This window comes from Sebastes umbrosus, chromosome 8 (genome assembly GCF_015220745.1).
Source record: "Sebastes umbrosus isolate fSebUmb1 chromosome 8, fSebUmb1.pri, whole genome shotgun sequence".
Lineage (NCBI taxonomy): Eukaryota > Metazoa > Chordata > Actinopteri > Perciformes > Sebastidae > Sebastes > Sebastes umbrosus.
In genome coordinates, this window is record NC_051276.1 from 17,260,757 (window position 1) to 17,286,706 (window position 25,950).

Genomic DNA, 25,950 nt, shown 5'->3' on the forward strand with positions numbered 1-25,950 from the left:
AAACAGATAGCATTAGACCCACCCATAACAATGATGATCATTACCAGTAAACCTATGCCACATGCATTTGCAGGTGAATCAGCAGGGTTCCTGTAAATAGAATCTGTGGCAAGATGCACGTGGACGTCATCCTGTTCATTCACTTCCTATATTGTGTCTATGACCATCACCTTCTAGGGAAATGAAGCATGTATCTATGAAAGTGCACGTGTGTATGAGTGTGCGGCTTGAGAAAAACAACAACACCTATAGCCAGTTGCAGCTGGTGGACATTTTTCTAGGTAGAGCTGTGCCACATCCAATCAATGTCAGCAAACATCCCGGCATGATTTAATGCAAAAAAAAGCGAAGGTATCAAAAACACATTACTACTTTGCAGTTAAATAATCAACAATTATTTTATTCCAACAGAAAGAGTAAATAATGCTTTTAAAAAACACAACAGTATAAAATGTACTCAGTGGTGGAATGTAACTAAGTACTTAAATACAATTTTGAGGTACTTCTACTTTACTTGAGTATTTCCATGTTCTGCTACTTTCTACTTCTACTCAACTACATCTCAGAGGGAAATATTAGACTTTTTACTCCACTACATTTATCTGACAACTTTAGTTACTTTACAGATTCAGATTATTAATACAAAATATAATCACATTACAATCAAATTACACATATTACTGGGTGCTTTCCATATTTAAAACACAAATATTAACAATTTATATAATTTGTATTATTATTATTATTATTATTAGTAGTAGTAGTAGTAGTAGTAGTAATGTTTTTTTTGTGTGCGCCCTCTATTGGCGGATAAACATTGGCTATAGGCTCTGCTGATGCCAACCGTCCGCCTCCACCTCTCACAACCAATTTACTGGTGGACCCTAAATGCACCTCCAGTTGTTTAGCGCGAGCCAGAAGACACCGGAGACATACGGAGTGAGTAAATGTCGAATATATCAATATTATATATAGCATTATCCAACTTATAAACTAACTTCACCGCGGTCTTTCAACGCACGGATATACCCTTAAGCTTATGCGTAAATACCCTTACGTTTATGCGTAATAACAACGCCATCAAATCAGTCGCCTCTACGCCTCTTGAGACATTTCAGCGCGGATCTGTAGCTGTTCATGTACGTTTATTTAAAAATCAGCCGACCAGGTAAGCTATATTAGTCTATCATTATATCTAAATAGGCTGCATCTCATTAGAGTTACCAGTTTACGACCACGACCTGGTACAAAGAGGCAGACTGCTTCTGACAGTGGTTAGCAGCCACCGGCTCTGGGGGGGAGGCTATTATATAACATGTGTTAAGTGTCTCATTCATTTGGTTAAGAGTCCTTAATCAGAGACTGGTGTTTTATTACATGTTTAAAAGTAAAAATGAAAAAAAGTTTAGATTTAGTTTTGGAAAAAAAATATGTCTACTGTCTTTTGGTTGACACAGTTGCCAGTTAATGTAATATCCTGCACTGGAGCATTTCTTAACATAGCCTACAGTAATTCCACCCATCTGCACAAACCTGGTTTTTGAAAATGAAAATAAAACCCAGGATGTCATTGAAAGTAATGTCGGTTAGCTCAGTCAGTAGAGTAGGAGTTTCACGTTGTTATGTTTGCATCCTCAAGTCCCACCATTAGCATTTTCATTACTGATTTTGTTTTGTATTGTATTTTCATGATTGTAATTCATCCCATGTCCTATGTATATTTCATAATATAAATAGACATGTCCAGACATGTTCACTACAGTAACAATACCACCTCTTCTCTGATTGATAGCTTTTTTCAACTTTGTCCATGTAAAGAGGTTCACTATTATATTCAAATGTCTCAAAGACAAACAAGACAAGAAAACAAGTGTTACTAACAGAGGGACCAATGCTACTGTTTACTGTGATGAACTATAGGGGAGACATGTTGTGTTGTGTTCAAGGTGACCTTGTCAAACTCTCTCACATCCTTACACTTGCCCATTTTTTCTGCTTCCAACACAAAGTTCAAAGTTCGAAATGTTCACTTGCTGTCTAATAAACTGGGGGGAAAAAGAGCAGAGCATTTTGGCAAATTTTTCTTGGGCGCTACCCACATAATCTGCTGTGCTGCTCATCCCACAAATGCATGATCCTTACAAGTTGGACATCATTGTGAAGGTAAATAAACAGGCTTTCCAACGATGTAAAATACAATGCCAATTAGTATTGTAACAACAGAGAAATAATCAACCAAACACAAGTTTCCGGACTTTTTTTCCCAGTTTATATCCCACCCACTGCCAGGTGCCATTGTAACGAGATTATTCATGTTATTCATTTCACCTGTCAGGGGTCTTAATGTTATGGCTGATCGGTGCATATCTCCAACAGGAAGTGTGGGTGGAACAATACATCAGTGATCAACAGTGGAAGGCAGCAGAATAGTGTTTTGTGATCCAGGAAGTCTTCTCAGCACCGACCTCTAACATGATTAGTAAGTTTCTGACGATCTACCAACTTTAAAGAAAACTTACTCAATTGCATTGTCGTTGTGTAACTAACAGATGAATTACAAAATACCCAACAATTTCCCAAAAGTACTGTATATCAGGCTGAATGGTGTGGGTCATAGGCAGGGGACAATATGAAATTTCATGTCATGATCATCCTACCAAAATAACTGTGATTCACAATATTGTCCCAATAATAATCAAAATATGATTTAAACTTTTAGCATGGCACTAAAACATACTGGATTCACTTACCCTTACATCTTTTTTAGTGGACACTCAAACAATCAAACAATCGTAAATTAGGTCATCAATAAGGTCCCCTTGCAAAAACAGTTAATACATTTAAAAAACAATGTAAAAAACAACATTGTGTGAGTCTGTTGTTTCTTACATGATAATTCCTGTATTATCAGGCTCTATGATCGCAAGCTAGACAGCTTTTTTAATGTCCAGTGTCAACCATTAGAGAGTCTTCAGTTTAGTTTGTACTTTTGTCTTGACAGAGCTGACCTTCTTTCTGCTGCTGTTTGCTGCTGGACTCACTCAGTGCTTTCCAGTTACAACTAGTCCAGGTAGAGTCTCCTCTTGTTAACACCACTCTCATGATTAAAAAAAAATGTTTTTGTGAGATATTTCATAGATATACTGTATGATTTTACAGGTGGAAAGAGCTATAGGAATCTGTTTTACTGCAAGAATCCAGGCTGTGCTGCTAATGTGACTAGAGTCTTTTGCAACGACCTTCCCGTCCCGACTCACACTCACATCACAAATTGTGCTGGCCCCCCACCACTCTACACTGTCTGCCAGCATGATCGTCGGGCATACGTTTCCATCGATACAGATGCTGCCTGTGAATTTGAAGGGAAAGGCAGTTATATTACGACCGAAAAATGTACAGGTATTTATATTTACTTTCTAAAGCCCTTAATACACATTATGATTTTCTTGCAATCACTCACTCCGTCATCAATCTGAAACAGATTTCACAGATTGAGTGTTTACATGCACATTACTATCCCTGTTTTTTTTATGTTTAAACCTCAAATATTGGTTGCAGAAACCTGGTTAACCTCTTATGCTAAATTTAAAACACCTGAATATATAGGTGACCCCAAAACCCTGAATAGGATAAGCGGTTACGGATAATGAATGAATGAATCTTCTACCTGCATACTCTGATTGAGATGGAGATATTGTGTCATGTAAACCCCTTATCCAGTTGTTTTTTTCACTGTCTGTCTTGTGAGTTGATATCAATTTAATGATAATCCATCCGCTGCTGGTAAGATGGAGAAGCCACATCAAGCAGAGTAGTAAATGCAGCAGAGTTTAAATGCTAAATGGGCCATGTTCTGCTGCTGTCCTCTGATGTTGCTGCCTCTACTTGTGCATGACAGGACTCATCCCTCCAGTTGAGGGTGCTGTTAGTCAATCTTTTGATTGAGGGAAATTCCGCCACTGCACCCTGCTACAGTAAAACCACATTCACATTTTAGCCGTTGAATCGCTCTGTCAGTTTTTTGCTGACTTTCAATCGCTGACACCCTTGATGTCACACTAGAGTTTGTATTTCTGTTCAATATGTACTGTAAGATGATTGACTGAACTGTTCATACTGATCATAATTTAGAATTTCACACTCGGCACATTTTCTTTATAAAAAAAAGTCACATTGTATACATGTAAAATCTATTTTCTGATGTCCAATAATGAATTCTGATTAACACTTAATAACACTTCTCTTGTTTTCTCCACTAGACCACAGCATCATTTGTGCTTTTATCGATGGTAAGTTTTTCCTGCACACTTTACATCATGTTGCTCACTGTTTTGATTGGCCATCAACTGGAGTTTTTTCCTCTTTCCTCTAGCTACCACTCCACCAAAAGTCACCACAGAGGGAACGCGTGAGGTCCATGCAAAACGTCCATATATTGTCGGTGAGGTTTGTAAGTTCTGAACAGCAGTAAATGTGATTCTGCTTACGCCACGTTTCCTCGGCTTTTGGACAAGCAACTATTGACAACAGCCAGTGGTGAATCTTTCTTTCACCTTTCATGTGACCCATGTCTGCTTTGATTGTTGAATTAAGGAAAATGATGCTTTTTGCTACTAATTCAACTTGCTTTTACTCTCCCATCTTCTCTCTGACTTCTTGCTTTTGCTCAGGGTTAAGATGTTTGTCTTTCAATTGCTAACAATCAGGTGAGGTCAAAATTGTATGATGGGTTGCATTTATTGTGTATTGATACAATTGTCTTAATATAACTCTCTTGATTCCACAGGTGGTTCATTTCTAGTATTACTAATAGTGATAGTAATAATAGTAGTTGCATGTTTCTGTAAAAAGAGATCAACAGCCAACAACCAACAGACAGCAAGGTAATCAATATACAATTATTGTTATTCACAAAGTTCCTTTATTCATATGTTTAGCTGTTGTGATATCATGTCACTAACATGTCCCCATGTTTAATATGAATTTGTCTCAGTGACTCTGGTGTGACTGTACCCCTAAGAGAGATGCAAAGCCGTGGAGAAACCAGTGACAGGTTAGTGGACATTAAATAGGCAGCATATACAGTACAACCCATAGTATGTGCAAATGTATATTTAAATATACTCATTCTAACTTTTTACACCTTCAGTGATACTCGCAATGGTGGTCCTGGTTCGGATGGTGGCAGCTCTCCCTCTCAACATGACCGTGGAGCTTAAAAACTCCTGCAGCCTCATCTCTCTTCTTTTGTCCTTCTTATGTTTTTGCTTTGATTGATCTAAACTTTTATTATACCACCACGACAACGTAGTCTGGGGTTGTCAAGTCAAACTGAAGGTTGCAGGAAATTAAGCTTTATACAAATTAATAAATAGTAATTAATATAAATAGAAAAATAGAAAATAAATAAATCAGAAAGTAATTTGTAGATTAATAAATCCACTAGAAAAACTGAGTGCTCAGGGAGTAAACCAGAGGGGACTAATTAATCTAATTACACCCGGAGTTTAGAAAAGTAACACTCAGTGTCACAGAAAAAGGGTCCTGTTGTGTAGCGCTGTTATGCACGGGGAACTGTAGTCCGTCTGTTTTTGCCGGTAATTTAACTTTCTTTGTAGCAGATCGTTTGTTTAATGCTGCCGATTGTTTGTTTTGAACCCATCTGAATGTCTGGTAGATAATACAGTGAGAGGCGGTGAATTGTGACGACCAAAGAGCTAAAAGGGTGTTGATTGTTTGTTGATTTGTTTGTTAAGTGCCGGCATATCCTGGTTCATTCATTCACAAATGTGCTGAGAAGTACATGGGCTTATGGGAAATGTAGTTTAAAATTACTGCGTGATTTAATATGAACTCGAACGTAATTATAAAATACTTTGTGTTTAAGTAAATAATTAAAAATAGTAATTAAATAAAATAATATAATACACACACATATATATATATATATATATATATGTATATATATATATATATAAATATATATATATATTACCTTTATGTTAAGGTAAAGGCTATTGCAGCAGTGGGCACTTGCTTATTTGCATTTAACATGAGGCATTTAATAGGAGTGTGTGTATTAAATTAAATAAGGATGAATTAATTTTGCAAAGTCTCAAAAATGAATTTGTTCTTATTTATACTTATTTGTAATAATGTGTATATTTTCTTTTCTGTATTTTTTCTATTTCTAAGGTTTTTCACATAATGGCTAATGGCTAATGATTAATGACTACATGACTAATGGATACTAATTCCAAAATGAAATGAACCTTCAACTCAACCTACAAAATAAAGGAGAGAAAAAGGAAAAACTGTTTGTCATTGAGTGGATTTCAGTTAATCTTCGAGTGGATGTGTCAATCTCTCTCAAGTTGGGATACTGCATATATTTATCAATAACTTGACAAGGGTATATAGCGCTTCGCGTGTCCTTCCGTCCTTTTGCGTCTCACACTTTTGTTTCAGGAGCAGAACCTGAAAACTATTTAACTTAGGAACTTCAAATTTGGTATGATGGTTGACAGTGTGGTGTAGTTGTGCCTTTTGGGGTGTTAGAAGTCCAAAGTGCCCGAAATTTTTTTAAAAGGGAAAAACTTTTGGCCCTACTTTAGCAGGAGTCAAGCAGTGCACTTCATTCATTCAATCAATCAATCTATCTATCTATCTATCTATAGTTGGGTACATGTAGGCCTCTTCTCCGATCTTAGCTTAGGTTTTATTTTAGTGCTTTATAGAAATATTTGTATAGATTTTTTTTCAATAGCATTGTAATGTTACCCAGTGGTTTCAATACATAAATGTATTACTACACTGGAAATATAAAATGATTTGGAGTCACTGGGGCACATTACATGGAAGCTATTGAAAAAAAATCATGAACTTCTATAAAAATATTTATGTAAAATAAATGAATTATAAGCAATCAAAAACAAGTGTGCTACATGAAACCTACTGTAAAACTAACTTCTCTGCGGTCTTTCAACACTCATCGGACATACCATTTAGTTTAGGCCTATGTGTAGTTAGTATATAAGGTCTACTGTCACACCATTCCCATCCTGAGTGTGGGTGGTAATGTTATGACAGCTCAGTCTTTTTTCCATGACATCTGAACGTGTATCTGTAGCTGACTTGACTGATGATTGATGAATGATTAATTTTATGCTATGACATTTGCAGTGTGAAGAATTTCTGATTGCATTTCTGAAGAAAAGCATCTTGCTTTCGCTATAGCTTACTGGAAGACCAACACATTTCCTCTTGTAGCACATCTGCACCTTTACAGTACCCCTCATAGTGTTTCTTGGTAGCTATTCTCTGTAAAGCCAGAAGAATGAAAGGTTCATTACCACACCCGACATCACCATTTATACCAGTCAAAGGCTACTATTTGCATTTTTTGTTAAACTCAGTCTCGACCTTAATTTCTTAAAAAGACAACTCACTGGAAAACCATTTCATATTTTATGCTCATTATTTTAGCCAACTGTTGTCATAATTCATATAGCCTAACTGTTATGGTTTAGGCTTTAATCTAGAATGAGAATTGCCGAGAATTGAGCTTAAAAAACAGATAGCATTAGACCCACCCATGACATTACCAGTAAACCCCACCCTCATGCATCACGAAACCTGCTGTAAAACGAACTTCTCTGCAGTCTTTCAACACTCTTGGTCTACTGTCACACCATTCCCATCCTGAGTGTGGGTGGGAATGTTATGACAGCACAGTCTTTTTTCTAAGACCTCTGAACGTGGATCTGTAGCTGACTTGACTCAGCACTTGGTAGAAATGACTAAATGAAAGGCCATTGTAGTATTTTGGAAATGGAAAACATACACAGTTTGAAACAAACCTAAAAATAGTGAAGAAGCGTAGTCAGAATATGAAATCAGATCAGTCGCCTACTGTCACACCATTCACGCCCTGAGGAATGTTGTGACAGCACGGCCTTTGACCTAAGACATTTGAGCGTGGATCTGTAGCTGTTCAGGTTGTGACTTGACTCAGCACTTGATTCTATGTGGAGAGAAGGGCTACTTATCAAGCTAAGTAAATGGGTATTGGAGGGAGGTTGTATAATTGGATAATTGACTTTTTAACAGACAGGAAATTCAGAGTCAAGGTTGGATCAGAGGAGAAGAAAACATTTACTGTGAGAAGATGGGAGATACAGAGCTAACATGTTAGCATGTAGCTAGATGTGACGGTGTGTAAACACAGCAAACATCAGGGTGGAAAATAGAAGATGTGAAACAGTAGTCAGTTAATTATTTCTGGTAGAAGACACCTGATAACGTATGAAAGTAATCAGAGTAATGGTATATTATTTACTAAGTCAACACCCATTAATGCAGTGTTAATCGAAGCAGGAGAGACTACATTGGAGTTAAGAAGAGAGAAATTGGCTCTTACATATTGGGTCTGATTAAAAGGAAGCGGGAACATAATCAAAGGTAACAATTCAAAACTGTTGGATATATTCTAAGTTTCAAGAGTATGGATTTGGATGGACATGGGAAGAAAGAGTGAGGACATATGGATTGGAGGCCTTAGAGTTCACCAGGTCCACATCAGTTAGCAGCGTACCCCCCTGGCTGCTCCCAGAAGTTAAAATAGACACTAGTATCATAGAAAAGAAAAGGGAATGGCAACTAAATGAAGTGGGAGTTAAAACAAGTGTGTACCTCAGGAACAGCTATAATAATTATCTCAAAAATATATACAAATGGTTCCAAGAATAAACAGGAGTGTGTGGGAGTTGGTGTTTATATTCCCGATTTTAAAATATCAGGTATCAGTATATACAGCAGAAGTAGTGGCAATCATTATTGCATTACTGTTGGTTGAAGAGGTCAGACCTGACAGAGTGGTGATATGCACAAATTCAAAAGCTGTTTTGGAAAGTATACAGTCAACAAAAGCTGCAAGGCAAGATCTACTCATTAAACTGTACTATAGCTTGCTAAGACTGCATAGAGGGGGTATAGATGTATTATTCTGTTGGGTTCCAGCACATGAGGGGGTGAAAGGGAATGAGTTTGCCGATAAACTAGCAAAAAGTTTGCTGCAAAAGGAAATAACAGTACCAGTTTTACTTGGGAAAGGAGAAGGAAAGGCGGTGATTAAAAGGAAAGGAGTGGAGATATGGCAGAAAAGATGGGAGGAGGACCAGAAAGGAAGGAGATATTTCAGAATACAAAAGTCGGTCATAACAAAGAAATATAAAGAAAGGAACAGAAGGGAGGAAATCATCTTAACAAGACTCAGACTGGATCACACAGGTCTTAATAGCACTTTAGCTTTAAAGGGACTGTTTGTAAGAATCAGAAATGCTTGTTAACAGCGACACCTGTGGCCGTTAAGTCAACAAAAGTCAGCGTCAGACTCGCGCTTGCTCGCTCTAAATAGACATGAACGAGCATCGCTCAAAACAGTGAGGCGACTCACGTCAGCTAAAACCACAATATCACTATATTTCACCTGCTTGGCAGTAATGTTAGCTGACCAGACGAAGGTCTCTCCATGAATCACTGCTGATCCTAGTGTTGGCTTTTCCTGCCTCAGCCGCTCGGCCGCAGTCGGAGGGAACAGGGAAGACACCGGCACCCGGTCGGAGACGATAACGTTGCTCGCTGCGGAGCCCCGTCACTTCACAAGACACGGAAAACCTCAGTTGGTCTGGAGGAGCTGCAGCATTTATTTCTGCACAAACGTCCACTGTACATTCACTAGATATTGTCAGAGCTACGAAGTCTTCTGCAGTGTGTAGTGTGGGCGCATGCAAGTGAGGTGGAGCGAGCTGAGTGAAGGCAGGCAGGCAGAGGAGCAGAGGAGCAGAGTACAGCAGAGACTCCGGCCCTGGAGACCAAAGCTACGGTCTCCCCCGCATCCTCAGACCGCGGCCAACACTGTTTTGTAAGACGGACTTTACTAGATAAAACTTTGCTGTTTTGGTGCTTCCATGTAGTTTGTGTTGGAGTCTGAGTCTGAACAGTGCAGCCACACGCGAGTGCGCGCATGCGAGTGCGTGCATGGAACAACGACCTGGTGATTTATACGTGTAAGAAGTTACAAACAGTCCCTTTAATGAGGAAAAGGAACAGTGACAAGTGTGGGGATTGTGGTGTTAAATAAAAATGTGCATTTTATTGTAAAATAGTATGAGGCTGAGAGACAAAGATTACAGGACCAAGTCAGAGAGGAGGGACGGGACTGGGATTTGATGGGGATACTGGGAACAGAGGGGTGAGGGGGTTGAAGGCACCAGGAAGGATCTATTAATGTTCTTAAGAGACACAGGATTGGTGGGTAGAAGTCGTAGTAATGTGTAAAATGACACGATGTCACACGTACAGTAGGTGGTGGTATGCACCTTAAAGTTGGTTGTAATCCGCCAGAAACCGAGAGAAGACGACGAAGAAGAAGAAGAAGATGGTCTTTAAGTGTACCGGTATCTGGTCAGGTTCAGCTCGGTTGCTGTCAGAGGTGAGTTAGTTTACAGTTCTGCTGCGACTGTGTACTTTTATTTAATAATCAGCCAACCAGGTAGGTTATATTAGGCTATCATTATATCGTAATATGCTACATCTCATTAAAGTTGCCAGTTTACTTCACGACCTGGTACATAGAGACAGACTGCTTCTGACAGCAGCCACCTGCTCTGGAGGCTATCTGCGTAGTGTCTCATTCATTTGGTTAAGAGTCCGTAATCAGAGACTGGTGTTTTATTACATGTTTAAAAGTTTAGATTTAGTGTTGGAAAAAACTATGTCTACTGTCCTTTGGTTCATACAGTTGCCAGTTAATACAATATCCTGCACTAGACTACCGTTATGTCGTTTAGCTCAGTCGGTAGAGCAGCAGTTTAATGTCGAACTGACCGCAGGTTCGAATCCTTACTTAACTCTCGGCATTTTCATCATTGATTTTGTTTTGCATTGTATTTTCATGATTGTAATTCATCCCATGTCCTATGCATATTTATTATTAGACTACCGGGGACAAAAGCACGCACTTTGTCCACGGCCCCGGCGGCGAGGCCACGAGACATAACTGCGGTTTTGGTGCTTCCGTGTAGTTTGTGTTGGAGTCTTGTCTGAAAAGCGTATGCGAGCGCGCATGGGACACCGATTTATACGTGTAAGAAATGATAAACAGTCCCTTTAAGTATACCTTCCTGAAGGTTATATTTTATAGAGATGTGTTTATTTTAACTGTAGGGATATTTTGGAGGCTGCAGTTTGTGATGCTGTTGAATTTTACTGTATAGTCCAACCCATTTATTTCAATGAGTGTCAGGCTAAAGAACAAAACACCTGTTGTAGACTACATTCATTTTAGCAAGGTATTACTAATAAACTGCCAACTGTGTGTATTTCCACAAGCAAACATATATAATTTTCTCCAGTTTTTGAAATAAATAGACATGTCCAGACATGTTCACTACAGTAACAATACCACCTCTTCTCTGTTTTTCAGCTTTGTCCATGTTAGAGGTTCACTATTATATTCAAATGTCTCAAAGACAAACAACACAAGAAACAAGTGTTACTAACAGAGGGACCAATGCTACTGTTTACTATGATGAACTTTAGGGGAGACATGTTGTGTTGTTGTATTCAGGGTGACCTTGTCAAAGTCGCTCACATCCTTACCCTTGCCCATTTTTTCTGCTTCCAACACAAAGATCAAAGTTCAAAATGTTCACTTGATGTCTAATATATCCCACCCACTGCCAGGTGCCATTGTAACGAGATTATTCATGTTATTCATTTCACCTGTCAGGGGTCTTAATGTTATGGCTGATCAGTGTATGTCTCCTACAGGAAGTGTGGGTGGAACAATACATCAGTGATCAACAGTGGAAAGCAGCAGAATAGTGTTTTGTGATCCAGGAAGCCTTCTCAGCACCGACCTCTAACATGATTAGTAAGTTTCTGACGATCTACCAACTTTAAACTTTGTCCAGTGTCAACCATTAGAGAGTCTTCAGTTTAGTTTGTACTTTTGTCTTGACAGAGCTGACCTTCATTCTGCTGCTGTTTGCTGCTGGACTCACTCAGTGCTTTCCAGTTACAACTAGTCCAGGTAGAGTCTCCTCTTGTTAACACCACTCTCATGATTAAAAAAAATGTTTTTGTGAGATATTTCATAGATATACTGTATGATTTTACAGGTGGAAAGAGCTATAGGAATCTGTTTTACTGCAAGAATCCAGGCTGTGCTGCAAATGTGACTATAGTCTTTTGCAACGACCTTCCCGTCCCGACTCACACTCACATCACAAATTGTGCTGGCCCTCCACCACCCAACACTGTCTGCCAGCATGATCGTCGGGCATACGTTTCCATCGATACAGATGCTGACTGTGAATTTGAAGGGAAAGGCGGTTATATTATGACCGAAAAATGTACAGGTATTTATATTTACTTTCTAAAGCCCTTAATATACATTATGATTTTCTTGCAATCACTCACTCCGTCATCAATCTGAAACAGATTTCACAGATTGAGTGTTTACATGCACATTACTATCCCTGTTTTTTTTAATTTTTTTAATTTTTTTTATGTTTAAACCTCAAATATTGGTTGCAGAAACCTGGTTAACCTCTTATGCTAATTTTAAAACACCTGAATATTCAGGTGACCCCGTGACCCTGAATAGGATAAGCGGTTACGGATAATGAATGAATGAATCTTCTACCTGCATACTCTGATTGAGATAGAGATATTGTGTCATATAAACCCCTTATCCAGTTGTATTCTTCACTGTCTCAATGACTCACCACTTCCTTTCGAGGGTGCTGTTAGACAATAATTTTGGTTTGAGGGGAAATGTCTTTACACCCTCTTACAGTAAAACCACATCCACATTTTAGCCTTTGAATCGCTCGGATGTCAGTTTTTTGCTGACTTTCAATCGCTGACACCCTTGATGTCAAACTAGAGTCTGTATTTCTGTTCAATATGTACTGTAAGATGATTGACTGAACTGTTCATACTGATCATAATTTAGAATTTCACACTCGGCACATTTTCTTTATTAAAAAAAGTCACATTGTATACATGTAAAATCTATTTTCTGATGTCCAATAATGAATTCTGATTAACACTTAATAACACTTCTCTTGTTTTCTCCACTAGACCACAGCATCATTTGTGCTTTTATTGATGGTAAGTTTTTCCTGCACACTTTACATCATGTTGCTCACTGTTTTGATTGGCCATCAACTGGAGTTGTTTCCTCTTTCCTCTAGCTACCACTCCACCAAAAGTCACCACAGAGGGAACGCGTGAGGTCCATGCAAAACGTCCATATATTGTCGGTGAGGTTTGTAAGTTCTGAACACCAGTAAATGTGATTCTGCTTACGCCACGTTTCCTCTGCTTTTGGACAAGCAACTATTGACAGCAGCCAGTGGTGAATCTTTCTTTCACCTTTCATGTGACCCATGTCTGCTTTGATTGTTGAATTAAGGAAAATTATGCTTTTGCTACTAATTCAACTTGCTTTTACTCTCCCATTCTCTTTCTTCTTGCTTTTGCTCAAGAATGAGATGTTTGTCTTTCAATTGCTAACAATCAGGTGAGATCAAAATTGTATGATGGGTTGCATTTATTGTGTATTGATACAATTGTCTTAATATAACTCTCTTGATTCCACAGGTGGTTCATTTCTAGTATTACTAATAGTAATAGTAATAATAGTAGTTGCATGTTTCTGTAAAAAGAGATCAACAGCCAACAACCAACAGACAGCAAGGTAATCAATATACAATTATTGTTATTCACAAAGTTCCTTTATTCATATGTTTAGCTGTTGTGATATCATGTCACTAACATGTCCCCATGTTTAATATGAATTTGTCTCAGTGAATCTGATGTGACTGTACCCCTAAGAGAGATGCAAAGCCGTGGTGGAACCAGGGACAGGTTAGTGGACATTAAATAGGCAGCATATACAGTATAACCCATAGTATGTGTAAATGTAGATTTAAATATACTCATTCTAACTTTTTACACCTTCAGTGATACTTGCAATAGTGGTCCTGGTTCGGATGGTGGCAGCTCTCCCTCTCAACGTGACCGTGGAGCTTAAAAACTCCTGCAGCCTCATCTCTCTTCTTTTTTTCCTTCTTATGTTTTTGCTTTGTTTGATATGTCATGCTTTTGCCTTGTTTTTCTTAATTTTTTAAATAAACATATTATGTATGTAACAGTCTACCTTTTTATTTCACTGTTGTGCAAGTCTCCACCACAAGTTACTGAATGTTATTATTATGTCCCACTCAGTATCACAGGGCTGCCTCATATCATGCAACTAAGATGTGAATATAAAGCTGTAAAAGTTTTTTAAACTACTAATATATTAGGGGGAATATAACAGGGATGTTATTGTCATACTAATTTTAGGTTTGTTGCTGAACAAACTGAAGACTTGGATGTAGATTTCCACTCTCCACATCAGATCTGCTCCCTCTACAGAGTCTTTCAAACCACAACCCAAGACCCACCGCTTTTCTTTGGCTTTTGAATGTACTTGAATTGTGATGACTAATTGGCCTTTTATAATGCTCATTATAACAGTCTTTTACTCATGGATTTTTATCTTGGTCTCTGTCTGTGGATGTGTGAGATTTGTTGTCTGCTCTGTTGACCTGTTTTTATCCTGCCTATGTCTGTAAAGCACTTTGGTCAGCTCATGTTGTTTTAAATGTGCTATAGAAATACATTTGACTCCAATCTCACCTTTGAAAAGCACGTCAAGACAGTTATTCAAGCCTGTTTTCCTCAATTACGAACAATCCCCAAAATAAAATCTTTTCTGTCATTCAGTGATATGGAGAAAGTCATACATGCTTTCATTTTTTCAAGACTGGATTACTGTAATTCCTTGTATTCCTGCCTCAGTCAGAAGCAACTTTCACGACTACAACTGGTTCAGGATTCTGCTGCCAGGCTTCTAATGGGCATTAGTAAAAGGGAGCACATTACGTCAGTCCTGGCATCATTGCACTGGCTTCCCCTACAATTTAGAATACATTTTAAAATTGCATTACTCACTTTTAAAGCACAACTTGGTCTGACCCCAGAATACATATTGGATCTCTTAACACCCTATTCGCCTGTACGTGGTCTGAGATCATCTGATCAGCTACATCCTGCTGTTCCCAGGTCCAATTGTGTGACAAGAGGCGATCAGGCTTTTGCTGTCAGGGCTCCTAAACTCTGAAATGCATTTCCTATAGAGATACGATCATCTAACTCTGTATCCTCTTTTAAAAAACTTTTGAAAACACATTTTTTTAGGATAGCATTCCTATAAGTAGAATGGTTTAAATATATGTATGTACACATCCGTTTCTGGACGCATGTGTACATTTATACACATTTATGTATATATACTGTATATTTGTTTTATGAACTTGTCCTACCATTTTACCACTTCTATTATTATCATTGATATGTTCTGTGATGTTCTGTTTTAGCAGGTACCATATTCTTTTACTCTATCTGCTTTTTATTGTCTGATGTTCTATTTTAACAGTTACCATATATTTTACTTTATTTATCTGCTTTTATTGTCTTGTGAAGCACTTTGTAACATCTGTTTTGAGAAGTGCTATATAAATAAATGTCTTATTATTATTATTATATTGACTTGACTTGACTGGAGTCCTGTCTAGCCTGCAGAGGGCATCATGGAGCCTCTCTTCATGTTAGTATCCAGTGGTGCACTGAATGGCATGGCTGTATGTAGAGAGGCAGGGCAGGGACATAGAGACACGCAGGACTTCACGCTGCTCTCAGTGGAGGAGGGACTCCTCAGTTGTACACAGTCAGCTTGTGGTGGAAACACACCACATTATGTAGCGTTTATTCCTCTTAACCGCGTTTATTTCTCTGTTGGAGATCGACTGCTGGAGGCTTTCTGTGAGGACTGCAGCAGACACTCTGAGGACAATAATATTTCTACGCAGAAGAAGACGATTGGCTGGTAAGGTTTCTATGAGTTTGATATTTAGTGTGAAACACAAGATATCTGTTCAGATTTTGAGGTTAACTGTACTGACACAGTTAGGTTTCGTGTGCCAAAGTGTCAGTCTCCAGATGTTGCGACAGGTGAGAAAACTGCAGGTGCGCTTAAACTGTTATAAAGGTGTTATTCTCTTTAAACAATACACCTGACTTTACAAGCTCGTCCTCTCACATAATATGTTTTGAATTATTGTCAAGGTCAGGAGGTGAGAGGTATAAGGTTTTGCTTTCTTATTTTACTATAATTTAAACAAAAAAATGTGAGTGAAGGCTTAGAATTAAATGTGTTGGTGGTTGAGGAGGTGGCTCATTTGGATTTCACCCTTAAACTCTACATACATTAACTGTTATTGTTTGGGGTAATAATGCCTGTAGCACAACCTGTGTAGCTGCTATAGACTGTCACTAGTGTGTGTTGTTTGCTGTGTCAACATTTACTTTTTTTCCCCCACTAAAAATAATGAGGAAGTCATTTTTTTTCAATGTGTCTGCAACTCTGTCTTGCAATTTTAGTGAGAAACTGGAAGTCTGTCTAGTTTGCTGGGGAATGAGGCATGAAGCATGTGGGAGATTGTGTAACACATTAGGAGGCAGATAAAGAAAACCTCATGTTAATAACATAAATGTAATGGAAATCTGAAAAACTAACCTCCTTATGAGTATAGAACGAGGGTGCCCAAACTTTTCCCTTGGAGGGCCAAAACTGGAACTCAATGGAGGGCCACGGGACAAAATTAAACACCTATTGTATTGTATTATTAAGATGCAAAATGGTACTAGGATCCCAAGTTCCCTTAATTGAATATGTTTTGCATAGTTAGGCCCTTAAAACCCACCTGCTGAATACAATTGGGCTCATTTATGCATTTCCAAGACTGTTTAGGGACCCCAGTATGCAGAAATATTAAAATACACAATTTCAGAAAAGGCAAAAATAACGCATGTATACTGCATTCAAAAAACTGCATGTTTTCCCTAAAACGGCATAGGATTATTATAAAATGGGCATGTCTGTAAAGGGGAGACTTGTGGGTACCCATAAAACACATTTTCAGTCACATATCTTGAGATCAGAGGTCAAGGGACACCTTGACAAATGGCCATGCCAGTTTTTCCCCACCAAAATTTAGCCCAATTTTAGAGTGTTAGCCTCCTTCCTGACAAGCTAACATGACATGATTGGTACTAATGGAGTCCTTAGGTTTTCTAGTTTCATATGATGCCACTATCTTCTAACCATAAACCCGAGCCTGGTACGGCCTCCAAAAGACAGTAAAGTTGGGTCTTTTAATAAAAAAGAAGAATTTGCTAACATCTGGCGGGCCAAATCAAACCTGATTTGGCCTGCCAGATGTTAGCAAATTCACTTTGGGCAGCCCTGGTATAGAATAAAGCTAATGTCAGGATCCCTTCATGGCTCAGTTTAACCTTGTGTAAGCTAAGTTTCTGAGAAACTACTGCATGTGTGCGGACATATACAGCTGCTAAATCCCTCTGGCACAATATGTGCTGTACAGGTGACAGATTTTCTGTGTTTTATTGTTTAAGTTACAGATGTTGCACTGACTGGACCAGCCTCTCATTTACTGAGCCTCACTACCTATCACATTATCACTTCTCTTTACAGTGAAGTGCTACATTCCTCCTCCTGGTAGTTGGCAGCCAGGCTGCAACAGTGAAGTAGCTTTGCCAGTCCAAAGAGTAAAAGTGATAACTGGTTGTCTTGCATGCTATGCTGGGAGATTGAGAGCTGCCCAGTGAGCAGGGGAGCTGCTTTAGCAAACTCAACAACAGCAGTGATGTCCAGTGATGGTGATCATTCAACTGTTGAGCTTGTGTTATATGGATGGATGTGTGTCTGAGGGTCGGAGGGTTTTGCTTTGTCATAATGCAGGATGAAAAGTTTTGGCGCGTTATGATTGGGTTTTCTCTCTGTTATGTGAGGCAGGTAGTTTCCGTTTTAGTTTATGTTTACTTCCTCCATAACAACTTGAATGAGAAATGTTTCCCTTTAGAAATGACTCAGGTTTTTATTTCTATTTCAGCTTTAAACATCTTGTCACAGGGCATCCTAGTGGTTCGGCTGGCTGATAAGTGAATCTGCTATGTCCTAGGTCTGGTTGTGCCCTTTGACCCTTTTCATGTTATAGTCCTGTGTCTCTGCTTTCAAAGTGGCTACTAAAGCAACATATAAACATAACTTGGGATCGTTCCTCGAAATATACAGACACAGACACCTGTCACTAATTTGGATTAAAGGGTCGACTTAGTGATAATTAGAGAAAAATAATAATCATGCAAATCTGACTGGTTTCAAGCACTTTAAGGTGTGAATGATGAGCGTGTGGTTTACTTTATGAACTTCCTGTTTCTTCCTCATTTGACTTTGAGGCAGTGGAACAGGCCAGGCTCGGGCCAGGTCGGTCAGTTCGCCGCAGAGGATGTTTGAAAGGGAAAACAGCTCATGCAAATCCCCTGCTCTCTCCTTGGGACTAACACCTGAGCTCCTGCGCTGTGTTGCCTGCTGCCCTGGCACTGATATGTCGCTTGTCAGAGTGAGCAGCATCTGTGCATTATGTAATATTTTCCATCTGAGTAGCAGCACAAGTGCCACAGCACCGTAGAGCCAAAACCTCGTCTACACAAATCATATTCATTCTGTGACTCTCAGCTCTTCATGGGCTTTTGCTGTGGTCGAATTAGTGATTAAATAAATGGGACACTAAATTGGACAGTAACTGTAAGCATTATTCAATAGCACTGATTCGAAGCAGAGGGACACATTTTTTTATGCAAACATTATCTTTTCCCTGCTGTATGAGCTTCCTGTGAAGAGTAGCAGCTGTAAGGTTTAGTCTTGTGATTTTGGGTCAAAGAGCACTCTGGGTACTGTACCATGGGATCCCAGTATAGGACCAAAACATCAGGCATATGAGGCTCATTAAGACCGTTACATAAGTCAGTGCCCTGAACAGTAGTTCTCAGCTCTCTCCCACATTCCTGATAGTGGTCTGACTGACCGATGTGCCTTGTGTCCGCACACACGGGTGTGGCCCCATGTTGGGACAGTCAAGATGTTCTGATAAAAAAATGCCTCACTGTGTTGTGATAATAAAATCCGGCACCTCATAATGTTTGTGTGTGTTTACTGTGACCCCTCTCTTCCCACTACGCCCACTTTAATTCTTCTCTCGGAGGATCCTCTCTCACTCCCGTCTACAGTGTTATATTCTGGGTCGAAGTGCTAATGTGCTACGTCCCAGTTACAACGCGATGAAAGCTTTGACAAGAGTGTTTGTTTTCTTTCCAGAGCTCGTCGTATCAGGTTATTCAGCACCATGCCATTCTTTTCTTGTTGCTTTTCTTGCAGCTCAGTTGTAGCAACCTTTAATCAGATCACTTTAGCGAGTGACAATGCTTTTATTGAAGAATGAGATTTGAGATTATTTCAAGACAGATTGAAGACAATCTATAAAAACAAAATGTGTTATCCATCTTTGTGAGGACTTGGTATTAATTCCTGTATAGTAGACATCATTTGGAGTTATTGTATTTCAGTTTGATATGATTTCACTTGTAGCAGTTGTGGGTTGTCTAACAATACAACATGCGGTTTGTTTTGCAGTTTCTGGTGGGTTAATGAGTGTTGTGTGTTAGGCTGCTTTGTTATTTCCCCAGAAAGTCCGATATATTGGCCATTTTAAATTATTGACCAGGATCTACTTTGTGATGCATTAACATGTTTGGTGTTTTTACGAGATACATACAATGATTCAATTCTCATCAAAATGGGAATTTGTTTGCTCCAAGCCTCCTCAAACTATTCATAGCAGTATGAATCAGAGCAGTGCTGAATAAGATGGTGCTTTGAAGCATAAAACCTAGACAGGTCAGTGGGCAGTTTGACCCACATACTCTATTGATCAGATGAGGTTTAGACCTCACACCTCTGTTTAGTGGTGTTGCTCTTCTACCTAAGCACAGTGTGGGCTGCTCTCTCTCTCTCTCTCTCTCTCTGTTATCTCTTTTATTGTCCTCTTTCACCGTCCAGGCTGCACTCATGTCAGCACATACCACGTACTACTGATAGCCACCAGAACTCAGTCAGGACTCCATAATCAACTGTCTTTTATCACAGTACTGTGATCACTGTTCGACCCAGATGACATCAAATCTAGAAAATGAAAGCTCCCCCACATTATTTCCCGTAACAATACACATAAACTGTAGGCCACTTGTAACAAGTAGGAATCTCCTTAAATTAAAGTCATCCCTTTTATGTGATTTCTTTAAATGATTCAGAAGTATTCATAAAATTGGTGAAATTAAATTTACAAAAGCTTATAAACAGGTTCAGAGAAGGTGTAGATGAAACAAAGCATGAATGTTCTTTTAATGTTAAATCCTTGAAAAAGGCCTCTACATGTAAGCTCAGCTTTTTTCTTGGTGTGTTTTCGGCTTTGCTCATACTGAAAGTGAAAGAAGTCAAGTGAAAATAATTAAAGGGGCACTCCACCGATTTTACACATGGAGATCAGCTTCCTGCTCATGCAGAGTGCAAACTGAAAGAACACAACATTTGTGTAATGTCCTCTACAGCTCTGGAGGAGCTGGAAAATGTCTTTGAGACTTCAAATTTATAATAAAATCGGCATTACAAACTAGTTATAGGACGTTTAAAAGACTTGGACATTTACCAGGCACGGGGTCTTATTAAAATACACTATTGAGTTACATTTTGGGAATTTTAGGATTGGATGTTCAAACCATTCTGGGGACTAAAAGCCAGGATATCTCAGCCCCTGTGATGAATTTCAACTATTCTTCTTTTTTAAATCAGTCTCTCAGAAGTAAAAAATCACTGGAATGCACCTTTAAGACTGAAGATACAAATTGACAGAACAATCCTCATTCACAGCACCTTATGTAATTCTTGTTGATGTGACTTGACACATATTCATCAGCCAAAGCCATGTTTCCGCTACACTGGCTTCTCTGTTTGTGCAGAGATATGCTAATCTTGGGAAGACTGTCAACAAACACCAGTGTCAGCGTCTGTTAAAAATGCCCCTCATTTACTTCGCAGCAGGTGAATCTGGATGGAGAATTTCCCAGTATTATTGCTTTGATCTTAATGACCTCCAAAGGGGAGTTCCCCCCTCCTTGGCCCCAACAACATATCAGCAGCAGCTTTTGAGATGAAGAAAAAATCTCCCAAAAGAGGCCTGCGACGATAATTGGCTGATAATTGTGCTCCTCTGTATAACGATTGTTGGGTTGGAGGGTTGCAGGCGGAGCGATAGGTTGGCAGCCCTGCAGGAATTCAGATTATTCTGAGGTTGTGGTGTTTGTTGTTGTTGTTGTTGTTGTTTTGGCCCTGTTGAGCCCCCCCATGCTACCCCTACTAGTTCCCTGCCCTGGTAATGACAGAGGCCCCCTTAGGGAACCCTTGGGTGCTATAGAGTGAGAGAGTGGGAAGGAGAGTTGACAAAATGAAAGGGTCAGAGAGGAAGACGTAGAGGGGTGGGTGAAGACAAACAAGTGGAAGAAAGGAGTTAAAGAATGCGGAAATTTGACAAATTCCACGTTTTTTCTTCAGCAGCGCGTGACCTCGGATCAATAAAGGCGAGTCCTTTATCCCCTCTTACCCCCACGATTGATCACTTCCGAGTATAATAAACACAGTCAGTTGTTCCCACAGCGATATGCAGGTAATAAACCTGCCTGTCGCCCTTGTGGCTTAAAGAAGAGTAAGAGGACCATTGGACTTGAGGGCAGAGCTGAGTAAAACTATAAGCTGGGCTTGGCTATCATGGGCAAGTCTCTCTCTTCTTCTCTTCGTGTCATGTGATCATGTTTTCCATGGGCTGTGACGTTAGGAGCTGAGGCTATAGCTTGCGTATATATCGCTGGTGGTTGAATATAATTACCCTGCTGTAATAGGTCCTCGTTTCCCTCTCAGAGAGTGTCGAGCTGTAGTGTATCGCTCCATCAGGGCTGACTCTGCCTGCCTTTGTGTCTTAAGAGAACATCGTCTCTGTTTTCCCTCCATATACTCATCTCTATGTTTCTCTCACCCCCCCTCCATTCCCTCCGTTGTATCATGTGACTCTCTGGACACAGTGGGTGACCTCCTCCTCACTGCTTTTCCTGCAGAGTGGAACTAGAGTGAGACGCTCTCTGAATTACAAACACACAGGCCGAGTCCTCTCCCTGGGTTTCTTATATTCATGTTGTCTTAGCAAACTAAATATTTTAATTTGCTTGCTCTATATGGTGAGATGTGTACTTGTGTTTGCATTGATATAGTAATTTTTTTTTTTCTTTTTCTGTCCTGCTGGGAAAATTGCGTTGCTTTGACTAAACCTTGACGTGGTCTTGTTGCACGTTGTTATTAAATCACGAGGGGAAGCACGCAACTAAATATTTCAAAACTATCACACCTTTTGTTCTCTATCTTTGTTCCTCTCTCCCATTGTTTTCCTCTTCTGTCTTTTTCATTCCCTCCCTCTGTCTAGCTCGTTTTTTTTCTTTTCACGTCAACTCTGAAAGGTCATAGCGCTCTGTAGGTGCAGTCCCTCTCTCCCGCCCACGTATTGTTTATCTTTATTTACTGTTGCCAAAAGGTCAAATACTGTCAATAGTTAAAATGTGCATTTAGTTGGTGATAGTTGCCTGGCCAGTGGTATATCTCACACGTGCACACTGTTGATCCCACTACAAGTATTCAGGTTTATGTTGTGCTCAGCACGCACTGCACACTCTGCACTGTATCATGATGCATCAGGGACAGCAGCTGCTGTCATTGTAAAGAGCTCCATCTCTTTGCACTTATGTTATGCTTCTCCTTGCAGCATCATGCAGTTAAGACATCACTGTATTTTTAGCCACGCTAGCTCTGTTGGCGGGTACTGCTGGATGGATGTCACTTTCACAACAAGATGCAGCTGAAACTTGTCACCAAAGTGCCAAAATACTGTAGCATACTAACGGGATAACGACACACTGGATGTTACACACTAAGCATTAGTATAAACCCTTTTGATTTAGTCAACATAGTCTTTTCATTTGACGCTGCCCTTTAGTCAAACTTACATTTTTGCCCTACTAGTAATATCATTAGAAGTTGTTTCCACATTGTTATTTGAACCAATCAAACCAGTTTGGCTACTGATTGTTTGTCTTGTTTATATGTATATACATATAGTCTCCACACACAGCTCTGCAGTGCTGCGTAGTGCCCGGTGTACGCAGGCAGACACTACTGTACAGCACAGCTTGTCCCTCTCACAGGGATGATGAAAACAAACACACCTCCAGAGGATACAGTGAAATATGGAACAGAACGCACCAAAAACAATCCAAAATAATACCTGCCTGCTGTTTTACTGCTTTATTTGGTGCGTAGACTCACCAGGGAGAGAAAACAGAGAGGGCGTGTGTGTGTGTGTACAGTAAAGTCTGTGTGTGGCTACATCTACAGGGCCACAAAACCTGTATGTTTGTTTGCACATGTTCACGTTGACACTGTGTACATTTTATGTTCTGTTTGCTTTGTGTGTATTTATGTTTTTGTTTGGGCGGTCTATTTGAATTGGGTGGAGCCAGAGCAATGCTCCTGAATTGGTTGTTTTTATCTCTTTGACATTGATGAGCTGAGTCAGTCTCTTCTCTATCCCCCTCACTCTGTCTGCACCTCACCAAGCATTTTCTACTCCTCTGTGTGTCTCACTTTGTCTGTGAGCAAACAGCCAGGGGATAAAAATGAATGTTTTTGAGGAGTGGAGGACTACATATCATTTGTTTATGATCGTCATTTTCTGCTTGGCTCGTGGAGAGGAGCCCACACATTAAATGTTTGTTTCCCAGCCTCATGATTCATAACAGAACATGACACATTTCACAGAAGCAACTATTTTACACGGTTGGGGTAACTAAGCCAATTATGTAATCACACTGACACACCAAAGTGTTTACACAAGGTGTCAGAAAGATAATTACTACTGCTCCACTAGGGATGGGACGATGTAGGATTTTATCACGGATCGGGATAAAAAACACTCACAATTAGTTGGTTGTGGTGAATTTCCATTATCAGGATAATCGTGAATATCCTCACATGAGTGACTTAAAAAAGCTGTCTAGCTCGCGATCATAGAGCCTGATAATACAGGAATTATCATTTAAGAAACAACAGACTCACACAATATCGTTTTTTAAATTATTTTTTAAATGTATCCTTTATTTATGCAAGGGGACTTTATTGATGACCTAATTTAAGATTGTTTGATTGTTTGTTTTTCCACTAAAATAGATGTAAGGGTAAGTGAGTCCAGTATGTTTTAGTGCCATGTTAAAAGTTTAAAGCATATTTTGATGATTATTGGGACAATATTGTGAATCACAGTTATTTTGAATGATCATGACATGAAATTTCATATTGTCCCATATGATCCACACCATTCACCCTGATATACAGTACTTTTGGAAAATTTGGGGGTATTTGGTATTTCATCTGTTAGTTACACAACAACAATGCAATTGAATAAGTTTGCTGAGTTAAATGTTGCTTGGTTGGAGTTTCTGTGAGCCGTATAGTCGAGGCTCAGAGCAGTTAAGTTGATGAAGCCGATCCCCTGCAGGCCGAGCTAAGCTGACTCCCCATGCATCTTCTTGATTGTATCCATCCAAATCCAGATATCTGTGCTTATCTAACATCTCATAGTCGGGGATTGTGAAGGTCATGAAAGCCCAGCAGTACAGTCCTCAGCGCTCTGCATTGCTCTGCTATTGATTCTCCATTATGTCTCCAATCTGCTGCAGTAATCCAATAGTATCTGGGGACTGAAGTAAAGCAGAGCAAAAAGGAACCTATATGTAGCGTCTGTATCCTGGTGATAGGAACTATGGGAGCCTCCTTGACTGAATACCTCTCAGCCCTGATGTCATGATCAGATGGTTTGAAAATGGTTGTTCTCTACTGTGGAAATTACTGTTCCACCTTTGTCACGTATTGCAAAAAAACAAGTCTCCTTATAGGAAGAGATATCTTATTTTTTATGTATCTTTTCAAAGCAAGTATGTAGCATGGCTGGTGATGCTGTCTGATTCCTGCCTTCATTATTATCATTACCCTGCCTACTGAGACCAGGGAGGGAATATTACCACAGACGTTTTGACAGTTCAGATGCATTGGATCTGCATTTTCACCATTCCAGACGGCCCATGTCTGCTCTCAGCAACGTATTTTCCTTGCCAGGACTGCTTGGCTACAGAGTAGCTATTTGACATCAACAGGGGCTGATTGGCACCCTTGGCAATATCCCTGAAACCATGGAGGAGATATGGCATGAGAGCCAGTGTTTGATCTGCACTCAAGAGTGTTTGTTTAAAAGGGTGGTAGAGTTTCTGACGAGGGCGTATGGACAAGCGGGAAGAGAGTTGTTTAGGAACAGAAAGACTGACGTAGAGAAGAGCGAAGTTTATTTATATAGCACCTTTTGAGAGCAGTAGTCACAAAGTGCTTCACAAGTAGGAAAGATAAAATGAATGAAAAGTACATTGTTGACCGAGTCTGGCTTTTGACAAAGACACAGTTGCAGGAAGAACTGTGATGAGTTTTCCAAGAAAATTTGCAGTTGCAACACCTTTGTCTTTTACATTTTTACTAGACAGTTGTTTTGTCTGTGTACAGTATATGTGTTAGTAATAGTATATGTGTTATATGCGTGAATTCTAAGCTTGACAACTGTGGGAAATGGAAAATGCAATGTATGTTTCCTCATTCCATCAACATTTTTCTCTGGGCTACATTGTGCAGACATAGTGTTCACAGTTTTACCGTGTCGTATGAAGTCTTTATGACCTTGCTTGACTTTCACAAAGGCGCATAAACAACCCACAATT

General features: G+C 39.5%; 3 protein-coding genes across 3 annotated transcripts in view; all 3 read left to right on the forward strand.

Annotated features, from left to right (window-relative positions):
* Positions 1–776: 776 nt before the first annotated feature.
* LOC119492493 lies at positions 777–6,563 on the forward strand. The gene is made up of 10 exons (XM_037776984.1): positions 777–1,168; positions 2,377–2,479; positions 3,002–3,070; positions 3,160–3,399; positions 4,260–4,289; positions 4,373–4,450; positions 4,787–4,883; positions 4,994–5,053; positions 5,150–5,317; positions 6,412–6,563. Exons 2-9 carry the CDS (start codon positions 2,473–2,475, stop codon positions 5,217–5,219), a joined length of 651 nt encoding a protein of 216 aa, XP_037632912.1. The 5' UTR covers positions 777–1,168; positions 2,377–2,472; the 3' UTR covers positions 5,220–5,317; positions 6,412–6,563.
* A 5,124-nt stretch (positions 6,564–11,687) lies between these two features.
* On the forward strand, positions 11,688–14,219 carry LOC119492491. The gene is made up of 8 exons (XM_037776983.1): positions 11,688–11,935; positions 12,026–12,094; positions 12,183–12,422; positions 13,150–13,179; positions 13,263–13,340; positions 13,672–13,768; positions 13,879–13,938; positions 14,035–14,219. The coding sequence occupies exons 1-8, from the start codon at positions 11,929–11,931 to the stop codon at positions 14,102–14,104; spliced, it is 651 nt and encodes a 216-aa protein (XP_037632911.1). The 5' UTR covers positions 11,688–11,928; the 3' UTR covers positions 14,105–14,219.
* A 1,574-nt stretch (positions 14,220–15,793) lies between these two features.
* pip5k1bb (phosphatidylinositol-4-phosphate 5-kinase, type I, beta b) overlaps positions 15,794–25,950 on the forward strand; it is a 33,799-nt gene continuing 23,642 nt past the window's right edge. The window contains exon 1 of the mRNA XM_037776953.1: positions 15,794–16,003. The gene's annotated coding sequence lies outside the window, so the exon portion shown is untranslated. The remainder of the gene's footprint in view (positions 16,004–25,950) is intronic.

What these genes read in the sequence shown, in the direction of transcription:
- LOC119492493 (XM_037776984.1), top strand. An exon ending in ATATATTGTCGGTGAGGTTT is followed by an intron (nt 4,451 to 4,786) that starts GTAAGTTCTGAA and finishes TTGATTCCACAG; the next exon opens with GTGGTTCATTTCTAGTATTA. An exon ending in CGTGGAGAAACCAGTGACAG is followed by an intron (nt 5,054 to 5,149) that starts GTTAGTGGACAT and finishes TTACACCTTCAG; the next exon opens with TGATACTCGCAATGGTGGTC.
- LOC119492491 (XM_037776983.1), top strand. An exon ending in AACAACCAACAGACAGCAAG is followed by an intron (nt 13,769 to 13,878) that starts GTAATCAATATA and finishes AATTTGTCTCAG; the next exon opens with TGAATCTGATGTGACTGTAC. An exon ending in CGTGGTGGAACCAGGGACAG is followed by an intron (nt 13,939 to 14,034) that starts GTTAGTGGACAT and finishes TTACACCTTCAG; the next exon opens with TGATACTTGCAATAGTGGTC.